Source organism: Taeniopygia guttata, chromosome 8 (assembly GCF_048771995.1).
Source record: "Taeniopygia guttata chromosome 8, bTaeGut7.mat, whole genome shotgun sequence".
NCBI lineage: Eukaryota > Metazoa > Chordata > Aves > Passeriformes > Estrildidae > Taeniopygia > Taeniopygia guttata.
In genome coordinates, this window is record NC_133033.1 from 12,040,887 (window position 1) to 12,053,601 (window position 12,715).

The following is a 12,715-nucleotide window of genomic DNA, read 5'->3' on the forward strand; positions in this document are numbered from 1 at the left end:
GAGGCTATCATTTAACATGAAACATGTGGAAAAAGAACACATTCATAAAATGCTTGTGTACCACTGAACTTGTGGTTACCATCCAAGCACTGCCTGGACAAGAATGTTTGGGTTGAAAAATTTCATCCAATTCTTTCAGTGTTTTTCAAAAGCCAAGTAGGGTAAAAAAGTAAAATAAAAACTCAGGAAACAATGAATTACATACGCTGTGCTTGTCTTTTTTATCCAGGATGGAAGCTTTCCCCATTGCACCTTCAGCTGTGCAGCTGGCTTCCTTGCCAGTTGTCCTGTGGTAGCTGCTGCTTCTATCCTGTAATCCTGGCACTCCTTGCCCCATCTCAGTCTGGCCTTTGTAAACAGGGAAACAGTCACCCAAAATTCAGAAAAGAATCCCAGAATGAACCTTGACTAATTCAAAATGCAAAATTTTCTTTCACCAACTTGTGCATTGATCCTTCATATTTCCAATCTTTTACTCTAAACAGAGTCTCACAGAAAAAATTTTGACTTCTTCATGCAAAATTTGAGGCATAGTAGAAAAAACTACATATGTCTCAAAGCAGCCACTGCAACATGTTGAGATTTCCTTAGACGTGGTAACTTCTTAATCACTATGTATTTTCTTCTAGAAGAGGACTGCACTATAATTTCTCTTTGCTTTCCCCAAGAGCTCCTGATTTAAACCCATCCCACTTTCTTCAATACTGAATATCATACAGAATTTGTTAATTGCAGCTGCAAAAAAGAGAGGTTTATGAATTGTTGCACAGACCTCACTTGCTCCAAAAAGCTCATGGGAACCACAGCACAGGGATATGCAAAAAAAGTAAGGACCTGTTCTTTTGTTTATGTTGCTCACTTTGGCATCAACCTGTTACCCAACTTTGCTTTTTCCATATTTTCATATAAATCCTAAGAAATACAATATATTTGAGTTATGAGTCTTGAAATCACAGAACAGTCTGACTTGGAAGGGACCGAGAAGGATCATCCAACTCCATCCAGAAAGAGTTCAGCTCCTAACAGCCCATACAGGGATCAAATTCTGTGTCCTTATTGTTATCAACACCATGCTCTAACCAGCTGAGCTAAACTTGGGTTCAATAAATTCTAAACAGAAAAACAGGCAGATTCCCAGACAAGAAAACTCATAGTAAAACAAATAATAAATAGTGATGAAGGAGTCAGTTTTTAATTTTTTTAATGCTTCTACTGGTTATATTTTGATTTATCTTGAAAATCAGTATTTTTTGCCAGATCTTGAGGTGTGGATTTTTTTTTTACTATTTTCTGTTTTTTATTCGAAAGAATGGTGAAACATTTTCCTAAACTTCCCCAACTTTATGAAACATTTCAAAATAAGTATGCCTTTCCTGTTTAATACTCCTAATCAGCAGATTCTCTGTGCCTACTCTGGGCTTTGTAGATGTCTCTCTGTGCAAAGCTGCCTTACCTGTGCTTTCAGAGGCAGTATCACAGCATCAGCACACGCTTTCCAATTGGTTTCAGCCAGCTGAACCACAACTAGTTGCACATCAACTTTGGCAGCATCAGAACGAACATATGCTGTAGCTTGATAACCTTGATTTCTGTTGTCACTCCGTACTGCCTGTGCCACAATCGTAATGCCAGGTGGAATTACGTCTCCCAGGAAGTTGCGCTGAAAAAGAGCCCCAAACCATCTGTGTTTAAGTATTTCTGTGTATTCACTGCAGAGCCCGCAGCCCAGTTAATGTGCACTGATAGCAGGCAGCAGCCCTTGTCCTTCATCAGTTTAGTTTGCAGTATGTATTTCTATATCCACAATATTTAAGGATGAATTTGGTTGGAAACTTTATTAATCAAAGACGTGATTATTTTAATGAGGGATCCAAGACATCCAAGCTAGCTTTATGCATATAGCAAGATTGTTTCATTATGGTAATGTTTCAAATAGTTGCCTACAGTGTGTACTAGAGACATTCAGAGTAGTATACACATTATTTTAGTAGTATACACATTATTTTACTACATTATATTACATATTAGTAGTATACATATTATTTTACAATACTACAGTTTCTTCAAGCCAATCAAATATTTTGAAGTCCTACTTAGTAGCAGAATTCCCCATGACATTGCCTGCATTTGCAGAGCTATTTGTTCTATTATTATGTAGATACCTTTATGCAGTACAATTATAGAATACTATGTGCATAATAAAGGTAAAGGCAATCTGTGCTTAATGGGCCTTCACATTTACCAATCAGTAATGTCCATGGAAAGTCTGATTTTAGTTATACTCTGCATGCAGTCATGACCTCCAGTCTACATTTAAAAATAATTAGGCAGACTTATTTATTTCTTCCTCATTTTTACCTAAAGCAACTAATTTTGTATTCTGGGCTTTCACAGGAAAAAGAAAATTATTTCCTCTTTAACTCACAGATACATTCCCTTCAACACATATAATTTCCAAATCCAGGTTTTCACATACTGCAAATACCTTCAGAAATGAAGGAAAGGAAACAGACAAACCTGAACATAAGGGGATTTGAAAAAAATTTGAGATTTTTGTGGGGGGAAGTATCTCAATAAACTTTGATTTTCAATTTACAGACTTTACTTTTAGTATCCCTCCTGAGCCTAATGCTGTCATCTCATATGTGCCACCACATCTACAGTTCTTGCCCAGCAGCCAGCTCAGCCTGGCTGCTCTGGGTACCCCACAGAGCTGTACCTCACGTGTCAGGCTGGAGCCATGGCTGTGGTGGTGGATGCTGACTCTTTTGCTCCTCCTTGAGTTGTGGGCAGAATTTTCTCCATGGTGATGGTGGTGGTGGTGGTGGCTGCTGCTGCTGTCGCTGCTACTGCTGCTGTTTCTGTGGCTGCTTCCCAGCTCAGAGGAAGACGATGATGAGCTGCTTGATCCTTTATGATCTGGATGCTATGAAATAAAAATAGGTCAAAAATCTATGAGATAGCTTCTAGTTTTACAGTGTAAATATCAAAATCAGAGCTATCAGCTTCCCTTTATAGGTAACAGACGTGGACATATCTCGAGTGTTGTTTTTATTTTCATATATAGACATGAATTATGTTGGGTTGGCATGTGCCTTGGATCCACCTTGACATCTCTGCTGAAAGAAAGACTGCACAGACACCGCAACATCACACTGTTTGGGTCTAATGCTAGGGAAAATGAAAAGTAGCATTTCATAAGTGGTCAAATACATCCATATCCAGAAAAAAAAAAGATAATACAATCTTATGAATAACACAATAAATCATCTTCCTCTTTCACATGCAGGATATATAATAGCTGTACAAGTAACACCTACAAAAGCCACTCCATTATCACCCTTCTAATATATGCTAAAAATACCTCTGTGCCATAATGTGTACTGAACCTTGTTTCTGAAAAAATCCGTGTAATGAATTTGCCATTGGAACATATGTGGGCATAACTATTCCCATTGGAAGGTCTCACTCTTTTATCATTTCCCCATGATCTTTATTAACCTAATTTTGGCTGCATTTGTGTGTCCTGACCCATATTTGAGAATTGCAAGTGCTGCAACACCAAAAGGATGTAGTATAATATCATATAAGTAACAAATCTACTCTTTTTGTTCATCATCAGTATTGTTATTGGGTGTTATGAAATGGTCAAGGGAAATGGCCCAAATAAAACCCTTCAGTAACAGGCTTGATCACATCAGCTGCAGCTACCATGCCAATGTACACTTGAACTAGGCACCTACCCAATGGATGTGAGCAGACTTGAAGCGGAGACTGTATACTTTTGGAAGGCGATATTCCTGAAAAATTCCAAAAGAAGTTATTACCTACAGCTCAGACATGATCACCTCCTAGCAGAAGTCAAAATATTAGACATTTTACCCATTCTGTGGAAATGTGACTACTGCCACTGTAAACTTGGGACTTGGCGTGGTTCGTCTCAGCTCCTTGGTCAGATTTGCTGCGCCACTGGGAGGTACCAGTGCTTTCACTGCTGCTGCTGCTGCTCTGTGTTTCAGCCTTCTGCTCACGGACATTTCTCTCTCCTTCAGCAGCACTGGCAAGCGGAAATGATGCGGTCTTGGACAGCTTCTTAGCCTTATGCTTTATACCAGATGCTTTGCTACTGCTGCTGCTACCTGCACTGCCTCTGGTACTGCCTTTGCTGCTGCTGCTACTGCTTCTGCTGCTCCTCCTGCTGCTGCTCTTACTACTGCTGCTCTTACTACTGCTACTGCTGTTTTTGTTGCTACTACTGCTGCTCTTGCTGCTACTGCTGCTCTTGCTGCTGCTACTACTGCTGCTCTTACTACTACTACTCTTGCTGCTACTGCTGCTGCTCTTACTGCTATTACTGCTGCTCTTACTGCTACTACTGTTACTCTTGCTGCTACTACTGCTGCTCTTACTACTACTACTACTCTTGCTGCTACTACTGTTGCTCTTGCTGCTACTACTGCTGCTCTTACTGCTGCTACTGCTGCTCTTACTGCTACTACTGCTGCTCTTGCTGCTACTACTGCTGCTCTTGCTGCTACTACTGCTACTCTTGCTGCTACTACTGCTACTCTTGCTGCTACTACTGCTGCTCTTACTACTGCTACTACTGCTGCTACTACCCCTGCTACTGCTATCACTACTACTGCCATTGCTGCTACTACTACTGCTTTTGCTGCTGCTACCACTGCTGCTGCTACTGCCACTGTCCCCAAATGGGTAGAACTTCTTCCCTTTGGCTTTGGACTGCCCTGTTTTCAGATTGATCTGGGTGCCCCGCTGTGATGCCCTGTCATCAGAGTCGCTGCTGGAGGAGCTGCTCGTTGTATTCTCGGCACTTCCACTGGCACTGCTGGCACTGGATGATGAGCTCCTGTATTTTCTTGTCTCCTAGTCAAGGGTAACATTGGAAAAAATTATTTTTCTGTGTTCCTGCAGAATGGCATAAGTAAAATCAGATGCAGACATCCCTGAATCTCTGCTGCCTTAGAATACAAAGTGTATGCTTGATAACATCCTTACAACACATCATAATAATTCAAAGAAAATTTCATAATAATGGTAATAATAATAACTCAGACTTAAGCAGAACAACACCCCAAGCACTTTTGTTATAAGGAGCGTGTGCAGCAGTTGTTGACCACACAGTGACATGTAACTGGTATCAGTAATGACAATACTGTAGCTGTCACTATCTCAGGGCAGGTTGTGTAGCTGGTGCCAAAACATTGCTTAAGTTGCAGTAGCTGTAAATAAAGACTACTTTTTGGCCACACAACAGCTATTTTATCTCTTACAAGAGATTTTCAGAAAAGCATGCAAAACCAACCTGTTCCTTCTAATGTCTTTCACTTGCAGAAAGAATGAGTGCAAACAAAAGACCTGCTGAAAGACTTGTGTATCCAAAATCCGTCTTTATTTTCCATTTTGGCATAATATTTAAACAAAGGAAAATACTTAGTAGAAGGAATAAAAATAAGCTTTGTGTACTGTCTCCCACAAATCCAGAAATGGAATTTTGCAGCAGTACCTGGTCATCAGTGCCAGCAAGGATTTTCTTCACTTTTTTAATTGCTTCTTTCCTGGAAGATGCTTGTGCCTCTGGATCTTCAAATGTTACTAGACGTACCATTTTTGTAGGAGCTTGGTCTCCTGCTTGAATTGTGACTTGTATTTTTTCAATAGGTGCCTCAGTGTAAACTGAAATTACATGACAATTAGTATTACTGTTACTATTAGCAACTGAATGAGAGAATAAGCCAATTTTACCATAATTTATTTAGCCATTTTTTCTCAAATATAAGTGTTCAGTGATTATTATTGGTATTATTATTGCTGAAAATTTTCTCTAATAGCTAAAGCACTTAATGGCAACCAAATTTTAAAATATTGCCATGATACTGGATTCTTTTCAAGTCAATAAATAGAATGATCAGCAGATTTAAATCAAGTGAATTAGATTGTTTAAAGATATAAACCATGGGTTAGAGAATTAAATGTCAGACAGGAATTGAGGCTCAACTCTTGAACACTAAAGAATGGCCCTATGTTTAGGCCATTAGTTTGATACTTAGGAGACCTAGATTCAGTGGCCTGCTGTGCTTTTATTTCTTATGATCATGGATTAAGACATTAAGAACTAGATCCTGGCAGGGTTAATCCATAATTCCCTTTTAGAGTCTGGGTTTTAGAATGTAGCTACAGGACACTGCATCAGATCTGTTGCCCATGTCCAATTGCTTCGTGCTTGCATCCCAAATCCAATGATTCAGGATGCATCAGACACACTCTGCAGGCACAGATCAGCTCTGCTTGACGCTGGCCACGCTGAGTGACATTGCTGGGAGAGCTGGGAAATTGCTGCTCAGGCAAGTGGGGGAGAAATGGATTCCTGCTGTGAGCATACACTGTTGCCAATACTAGCTGGCCTGGTAATTCTAATTGTAGATTTAGTGGTACTTAAGATGCAAAAAAAAAAAAAAAAAAAAAAAAAGTACCTATACACCTGTATCTATCTATGTGTATGTGTGTGTATATACACACACCTCCACCCACTATTTTCTCTTTTATGCCCACTTGTATTTACCTGGCTTGAAGCTCATTCTCAGGGCATGCTCTCCAACTAGGTAATACAGTGGCAGGTTTTTGATAAATGCTGCGTGTACGCTTTTCTTCTCAATGCACACCTGAACTCCAAATGTACTCGCATTGAAGCACACGGACTGAACAAATGGCTCTTTTTGGGAAGAAGAGCGTCCAGAAGAAAAGGGATTTCCAGATGAAACATCCTCTGCAGACTGTCTACCCTATAGATAGCACACACTTCAAGTTAACTCAGAGAAAAATGAGAGTAATACCTGCATGTTATGCATCATAATTTGGTAACAGTTACCTGTACTCTGCAGGGGGAATTTACCAGTTTATTTGAGATACCAAGGCAGTGACATAGGACAACTTGGTTTTGAAGAGGGAAAAATTATCAGTTGAATGGGTTGATTAGACTATCTACTGTACAAAGAGCTTCAGGTTGTAAGAAATTATATCACAAATGTTTTCCTGGAATATTAGACAGTATTAACAGGTTCTTGATAAAACTGAGTATGCTTTAGACTGACTGGAGTTCTTTTCTTTGATTTTTGATGTGTCAGACAACAGGACTTTCAACTATGTCCACAAAAATTCTGACTCAGATGAAGTCTGACATGAATGTGATGCTATATCAATTAAATGGTCTAAACATATAATGTATTAGAGATTTCCACTAAAAACTATGTAATTTACATGTGATAAGCAATGCTTACAGAAGTACAAATTAAAATTAATTAAAATTGGAATCAAATCAATGAAATGAAAACTATGATTTCCTGAAGCAATGAAGCAAATACCTAAAGACACAATAATCACAAGATTTCATTTCACGTATAATTCAGGTTTGCAATTAGTTTTTTTATGCAGTTTAGCATGTCTCACAAGATTCCAGCCTTGCATGAACCCTACCAAAAAACCGAATTTCTAGTGATACTGAAAAATGCTCCACTCAGTGCCATTTTTCAGTTGCTGTTCATTTAAGAATAACTGTGGAGTGCCAAGTTTTCAGGAAGGGCAACACAGAGGCACAAAGCAGAAGAAAGCTTGTTCCAGGATATTGGAAACTGCTCTCACTGATAGCACGTTTGTCTATTGACTTCTCCATAGGAAAGTGCTGTTCTTGTCCTCTGTTCGTCTCTTATTTTATCTGGAAACCCTTCAGAACTGCAGGATAACAATGAAACCAGAACAGGACATGTTTTCCTGTCCCTGTCGGTCTGAATGAATTTTCACAGCGATGCCTTCACAGCACTGCCCATCTTAGAAAGTCTATCCTGGCTTTAAGGAAACCTGGCTCAGGAAGTCATGACACAAACTGCACTCCATCCTTGAATCAGGATGCTTATAAACATTAAATTTGGCTCTATAAGTCGACCAGTGGAGCATCTTGTGGAACATTTGTGACTGCCCCAGGAATGTGATGCTTCCATAATGGTTGCAAAGTATTTTAAAGATCGTGGGCCTGTAGATGGCAGTGCAAAATTAATTACCAAAGAAAATGCTTTTGCTTTAGACAAAGTGTTGCAAGTTTGATGTATTGCACTCCAGATTTTAAAATAATGTTACTATAGGGCTATTTGTGTTATTAGATTGAACCTGACTTATTTGAGTGAAGCAGCATTGGTCAGAGATGAATTGTACCCCTTCCTATAGAGAAAAGAAATGGTTCCCTACTGTATAAAAGCCCAAAAAAGAATAGTCAGACACTACATCATTTACCCCAATGTTATCAGTCTCGCCTGATGCAGAATCTGAATTGAAGGACGTCTTCATTATGTCAGGCACTGCTTCAGGTAAAAGAACTGGAGTCATCTTACTAGAAGCCAAATCCCCAATATTTCGTGTAACAGCAAATGTCTTAGACCTGCAGAATAAACATCAGAGGAAACCTGTATTGATAAAGAACTGCTGAGGAACAGACCTGAATAATGCCTGGTAGCCTGCACTCAGCAACAAGTATCATACCTTGCAAATTGCTTTACAGATATTTACAGCATCCTTCCTGTTGTGTTTTCAAGGACTGCTGAGAGTCACGGAAGACACAGAACAATCTGAGGGGCAGATAGCCCACTTGGGATTTTAGAATAATGTGTACAGTTTTAAAAACCTTACAGTTGGTTGGATCTTCATATCCTAATACCATAAAACAGCATGCTTAGAAGTCTGTTGTGGATTACATTATTAATTTTTTGAGTCTCCTATTTTGAGCTCCTGGACTTTTTTACATTTTTAAACTCATCTTCTGTGTGTTCACTGTAGTAGCCTTAGTTATAACTTCTTTTGACATTGTATTTGGAAAAAATACGGCCATAACTTCAAAAAACAGTCTGGGGACTGGTGGCTACTGAATGCTGTTTCCTGTGCAATTTTTATTAAAGCAGAATTGAAGAAAGGATTGTGAAATCATGAAACTAAGTGTCTCCAGCTTGATTTAAATCCACTAATACTCATGGCTTGGCCATGATTTGGCAAGAAGTCAAGAGAGTTGAGCAGGAAGGTTAAGAGCCTCTTCATGTAAATCTGTTCAGTACATTGTTTCCAGTGTTGTGAATTCTAAGTGTATTAGTCAGGATCCCAGACAAGTGATAGAAGGTGCAGCATCAGACTGACGCTCTCATGGCAAATCATCCTGAACCCCTGGCTTCGCACCCCACAATCTTTGTGGAACTTCGTGAACTATGAGTCTTGTTTTGGGTCAGGGAAACATCTCGAATGCTGAAAGGCTTTTGAGAGACAAAACCCTATTTCCCTCAGCTATTAACACCGTGCTAGCTCTACCTTATTAGCCATTTATCAGCTAACATCCGTCTCAAAATTCCCCATGTGCGCTTTCTCAAGGATGAAGTTGATCTCTTTGCCCTGGGGCTTTTATGGTCTGCCAATGGAGGTGGCTGCTGTGACAGTGAATGGAAAGATGGTCTCAAAATGGTCTCTATTTTAATACGGTCCACACTGTACTAGCCTGAGCAATTCCAATCTAACCTATTTGAAAGATGAATTTGTATTCATTTGATAGCCCTCTCTTCCTCTTGAAGGCTCCTACCGTGCTGTGTGCAATGTAAAGCACACAATTGCTCTTCATGTGGAACACCTCAATAAAACGTGTGTCACCTGTGGGCTTTGTTTTCTTTTCCATCTCTCTCTTTTTTTAGATAAGGACATGACAGCAACGCTCCACGCTGGGTGATAGGAGAACCTTGAAGAATGGAATCTGAAATAAAATATTCTCCCTAACAAGCTGAGGGGATAAAAGAAAATACAAATCAACTTGCATTTCAGATAGCTCATCTGGGTAAAGAGACAAAAAGGGAAATGGTTTTATTTTAATCCCATTCAATAATTCAAATGACCACTGAACTGCAGGCTGGATCTCCAAGCAGAAAGCCCTGGGGTTTCTTTTCCAATTTTTTTAGTATTTTTATGCCAATAGTCTACTCCTGCCACCTAATGAAAGCGAAGGATCGATTCCTCCCTGTTGAGCACAGAGAGCCGACAAATGTAGCTGCATCACAGGTGACACATGTCAATGTCTGCAGAATCACACAGCACGGTAAAAATAGGCTACCAGAGCCAGCTCTGGTGCTTTAACAAGAAAAAACAGTCACAAAGAAGGCCTAAAGCTATGGTATGAAAGAATCTGTTCTCTCTGATCCCACACAAGGGAGAAAAAAAATAAAAAAGAGGTTTTCCAATATGTATTAGTGCATTTTTTTTGGATGAGAGAAGAAGCTGTGCTATAATATAAGCCAAACTCACTGCATGGGTAAGGGACAAGCAACCCAGATGTGTTGGACACATTGATGTTTCGGAGAGTGTGGCTTTACATACATATCTAACATGGGGACAGGAGACCCCAAATGTCTATTTCAAACAAAAAACAATCAAGAAAAAATTATTTTCCCAGATTTTGAAACACAGTGTGACATCACATGTAAATAAATGAGAAACAAGATACAATTAGCCAGCCAGATTTTTAGCTCTCTTTCTGATGTGGTGAAACAAAATCTTCTGCCTTTCCTATGCATCTTCCTTCCAAATCTGGTGCAAAAGTGTTATAAAAAGAGAGACTTGGAGCCCCACCGGCTTTCCTTTTCTTCCCCCAAACACACCTCACTGCCTCAACAAGATCACAGCATATGCTGCATCTTCTGTATTTTCTGCTATACATGGTGTAGTCATGTTGGACAAAGAGATTTCTAATTACCTGGTTCATCTTACAAATAAGATGCCTATGTGAAGCAATTTCTGCTTATCCTACAGTTAAAATAAGCAAAAAACCTTATGATACAATCTCTATTCATGATTATGTGTATAATTCAGTAGGCTGTCATTATGAATATGTGGTATATTAGCAAAGTGCCTTCTCTGGCAGCTCTCCATATTTATACTTTAATCACAGAGCTCTAATTTCCCCTGAAATTTATTTGACTTTACTTCTTGTAAATTTTGTTTAAAAGTATGTTGAAGTAGCCATCTGTAGTATACTAAATAATTATGTTAAAAGAGCCTTAAAAATAACAATTATTTTAATTAAATTTTGATAGGATTGAATTGAAACACATGCTATATATTCTCTCCATAGTACGATTAATTACTGTGCTCTGATTTTTGCTATAGAGAGAGTTGAGCCCATAATTTGCTGATTTGTCTTGGGAATGCAACCTCTCCATCACCAAAGTTTTCTCTTTTTTTTTTTTTTTTTTCCTTCTTTTGAGCCAGTGATTACTAACCTGAATTTCTCTTTGGCTCTTGAAAATTTATATAAATCCCACTGCTGTGACAGGTTATAACCTTTATGGTGTGTAGGGTATAAATGAACTGAATGCTATTGAAAACTGTTTGCTTCCTGTGTCTGCACGTGAGAGATGATGGGGAAAATAATACATATCCTGTCTAGCTTTAATGCCATGGGATTGTAGAAGGTAACCTGCTGACCATCAAGACAGTGCCCAATACGAAAATATTTTAAACAGAGCTTACAAACACAGGAAAGATCAATAGCTTTCTAGAACTATTTCTTTAAATGAGGAATTTAAAGCTAACAAGGGAAGATGTCACAATATCTCTAAAACATTGGATCTTTATTGTTTGGTAGACCTATGCAAAAGGAAGAAAACTACTATGCTGAATTAAAAATTTTAACTTAGTCTATATAGCTCCATAGAGATGTATGGATATATTTATATATCTATATATCTAACTCCTTTCTCTCTACCATGCCTGCTTGTTTCTCTTCATACCTCTAAGATTTTACTTTGTTTGGTCTTTGACCTCCTCAGTGATGTGGTTCAATGTTACATTCTCTAGTTATTGCTTTGCCTTCACTTGCACTCATTGCCGTTTCATTGCTCTGTGTGGTTTCCACTGGCCATTTGTTTTGTAACAGTGAATGAGAATGCTTTTTGGAGAGAAATTGATGGTGCTAGAAGTCATCTAGTGAGTATTAGCTTTCTCATATACTTGGCATTATGGAGCTATTTCCAAGTGACTACTTCACTTTATAAATGGTAATGCTGCAGGGTCTAGAGCAGGGCTTGTGGTGGAACTCATGGGCTTCTCTGCTGTAATACCTTGTTTCTGATACTGACTTGCTTTCTGCTTTATGGCAATGCATTTAACCCTTTTTGTGTCTCATTTGATCTCCCCTTAAGTCAAAGAAGGAGAACATTTTTTATCTATTTGCAGGGAGGATCCTTCTGCTAATATTTCTCTCTGCTTGAGGCTCTAAACTCCCTATCAGTATTCAATATTCTCATTTCAGTTCAGTGTGCTTATTGAGTTCATTAATATCTGCCTCACTCTCTCTAGCAGTGAGAACTAGTGAGAGTTGTTGCCTGCTGTCCCTGATGACCTTAGGAGCAGACTGTCCTGGCCTCCATAAGAAGCGGAACCAAAAAAGCCATGCAGCTAACTTTTCATCTCTGAAATGCTGAGACCCTCCCTACCTCTGCATGGAGAGAACCTTATTACAACCACACTTGATGGAGTGGAGGAATTGTCTTAGGGAGGAGGATGACAAATCAAATGCATGTCAAATGGTCTGTGACTATTGAAGGACAAGGGAAAATAATGATTAGCCTAACTGGTGGCTAAATCAAGGAGACCTGCAGAGCATCTCTGGGCCAGCAGA

The 12,715-nt window shown here is 39.1% G+C and overlaps 1 protein-coding gene across 1 annotated transcript in view; it reads right to left on the reverse strand.

The window, feature by feature from the left end:
• Positions 1–12,715, reverse strand: part of LOC100227069 (vitellogenin-1) — a 45,269-nt gene that overhangs the window by 10,079 nt on the left and 22,475 nt on the right. The window contains exons 20-27 of the mRNA XM_072932651.1: positions 8,305–8,449; positions 6,584–6,803; positions 5,528–5,697; positions 3,883–4,887; positions 3,744–3,800; positions 2,720–2,926; positions 1,454–1,660; positions 206–348 (exon numbers count right to left, since the gene is read on the reverse strand). Of these exons, the coding sequence (XP_072788752.1) occupies positions 206–348; positions 1,454–1,660; positions 2,720–2,926; positions 3,744–3,800; positions 3,883–4,887; positions 5,528–5,697; positions 6,584–6,803; positions 8,305–8,449 (2,154 nt within the window). The remainder of the gene's footprint in view (positions 1–205; positions 349–1,453; positions 1,661–2,719; positions 2,927–3,743; positions 3,801–3,882; positions 4,888–5,527; positions 5,698–6,583; positions 6,804–8,304; positions 8,450–12,715) is intronic.